Here is a 2,500-nt window from a genome sequence, read left to right on the forward strand (position 1 = left end):
ATATATATATATATATATATATATATATAGTCACACACACACACCATATATATCCATTATATGTCTATTCCACTGCGATTTCATAAAAAATCTCTCCTTTCAGAATCAAGATGTTGAAACACGTCGGGCATCACAGGACGTCCTCCGCGACGATAAAGTCCCCTTGCTCGCTCCCCCCCGAGGAGAGGTCCCCCTTCAAGTCCCCCTCTTTCGCAAGCGCTCACGAAGACAGCTTCACGTGCAACAGGACGAGGTGTGGAGCCGAAAGTACGCCCTCGGGATCGCCTCCTTGTTCCAGGATGCTTTATTCCAAGGATAACCTGTCGAGCGGAACTCCCTCGAGAGAGAGTTCGCCCTCGAGCTCCCCGTCGTTTTCTCGACTTCGGGTTTTGGATGATGCGTCGAGGTCTTCCTCTCTCTTAGGGACGCAGGCTATTGGCAATCACTCGTCCTCGAAATCAGTTTCTTGTACTAGGATTCAATTTTCCGTGAATTCGTCACCCTCGAGGACCAATTCTAGGATCCAGCTACCGCCTGAAGACTCGCCCTCAAAGGACTCATCCTGCTCAAGGGCCAAACATCCCAGTAATCCTTCGGCCGCGAGTTCTCCCTCCCAGTCACCCGTACCAAGCCTTGTTCATCCTTTGAGGGACAGTCCAAAGGATCTCGATGATGAAGTAAAACACCAGAGGGACTCTTCTCCCTCCGAGAGTAAGGGACACGAGGATTCGTCAAGTCTGAGAACACAGTCTCCCGTAGAAAACTCACCCTTGCAGGTCCCGTCCAGAGAAACCACGACCTCTACCTTGAGACCCCAACCTTCCAGCACCCCACCCTCAGCCCCCAAGAGTCCAGCCGCGGAGAAAACGCCCTTGAGAGCAGGGACGCACTCGTGCTGCATTTCCTCGGTGTGCTTCAGATGGCGTCGAAGTCCCCAGGAGGTGGACGCCCCATCACCGGAGCCCGCGAGAAAGCCCGTCGCCCCTGGCACAGCTGAGACCGATTCGACGTCGGCGGCCACCTCGAGCTCAGAAGACCCTCAGTGTGCCGAGACTTTTGCTCTGTACGACGAGGCGGTTGAGAGGCCGATGACCCTCCCGCGGCGAGCTCACAGGAACTCCGTCGGGAAGGCGTCGAAAGCGCGGCTGCTGAACAAGTCTTATTGCAATCTCCACACACCTTGCAAGCTGTCTGCGTCGCGGGAACAGACAATGGTAAGTTATTTTGTATATATTGTCTTTTTTGGTCACAATGTGTTTTCACCGTATTCGTTTTCATTTTTGTTCCAAAGGGATGGGTTTTTACTTTGATTGACCAACCGATCCTTCCGCACCTTCAGAGTCCCGTGAAGGTGTACATGCGGAACATGAAGCCCGACATCAAGTACACGACCATGAATCTGTCGTCCTCGACGACTTGCCGCGAGCTGGTGGTCATGCTCCTGGCCAAGTTCCGTCTGCGACACCGCGACCCCAACCTGTTCTACGTCAGGATGGAGGTCGTGGTTCGAAGTCCCGGCGGAGACGCTCCCGCTCGACGACTCCTGGTGCTGGACGACCACGCGTGTCCGGCGGAGCTGCAGCAGTGCCGTCCGCGCGGGGAGGCTCGCTTCAGCGTGGGCGTGCGGCGCGGCGGGCTGCTGCGCGTGCACGACTCCATCCTCATGCCCGGGGTGAGTGCCGCCTCTGGCTTGCAGGAGGAATTCAGTCCTTTGAGAATCGGAATATTGTTTCTTAGTCCAGTGGCACAAGAAGGTTTATTTATGTCTCTCCTTCCCGTTTCCAGTCGCAGTACAAGTCACTGCTGGTGTCGTACCGCACGACGGCGGAGGAGCTGGTGCAGCTGCTCCTCAACTGCTACAGCAGCAAGGAGAACCCCAAGAACTACGCGGTGCACGAGGTCAACAAGAACCCGTACAGCGACCGGCTGCTCGATCCCGACGAGTTCCCGCTGCTGGCGCAGAGCGAGTGGCCGCGGGCCTCCCGCCACAACTACGCCTTCGTCCTGCGCAGAAACATGTCACGCAACGTCTTCCTCAGAGCGAAGGTAAGGATAACTCATTTAGATTCAGCACACCGTTTATTCTCATGTCAGTGCCGGGAACTGTTCGATTTCTCTGCGTTCTGTATCTGATGTGGTGTTGTCATCTTCCTTGCAGACGACGTGGAGACACAGCCTAGCCCAGTCAAGCACAGACACAGAGTCCGACCCCGAGGACCACGGCGCCATTAGCGTCATGAACTCTTTCCAAAATATGCTCAAGAGAACCGCTATTTCCGACCCCTTAAGCGTGTTGACGGGGCCATCGGGAGACCTATATTCTCCTTCTTCGTCCTTCATGCTGTCCAGAAGTCCCTCCGACTCGGGATTCTCCTCGCCGTCGTCGTCTAGATCGTCCACGTCGTCAGACACGCCTACGCCTCCTTCGTCTCCGCCACGCCCCTGTACGCCTTGCCCGTCGCACGTCCTCACCCTCTCCCTAGAACCCAGCTTGACGTTC

At 55.8% G+C, this 2,500-nt stretch overlaps 1 protein-coding gene across 1 annotated transcript in view; it reads left to right on the plus strand.

Annotated features, from left to right (window-relative positions):
* The window catches only part of LOC113811068 (serine-rich adhesin for platelets), a 7,325-nt gene that overhangs the window by 3,677 nt on the left and 1,148 nt on the right, over window positions 1–2,500 (plus strand). Inside the window, exons 2-5 of the mRNA XM_027362738.2 lie at window positions 104–1,214; window positions 1,340–1,672; window positions 1,786–2,046; window positions 2,159–2,500. The exon at window positions 2,159–2,500 is cut by the window's right edge and continues 1,148 nt beyond it. Coding sequence (XP_027218539.2) covers window positions 111–1,214; window positions 1,340–1,672; window positions 1,786–2,046; window positions 2,159–2,500 — 2,040 coding nt within the window. The 5' untranslated portion in view covers window positions 104–110. The remainder of the gene's footprint in view (window positions 1–103; window positions 1,215–1,339; window positions 1,673–1,785; window positions 2,047–2,158) is intronic.

The sequence above is a fragment of the Penaeus vannamei genome, chromosome 12, assembly GCF_042767895.1.
Source record: "Penaeus vannamei isolate JL-2024 chromosome 12, ASM4276789v1, whole genome shotgun sequence".
NCBI lineage: Eukaryota > Metazoa > Arthropoda > Malacostraca > Decapoda > Penaeidae > Penaeus > Penaeus vannamei.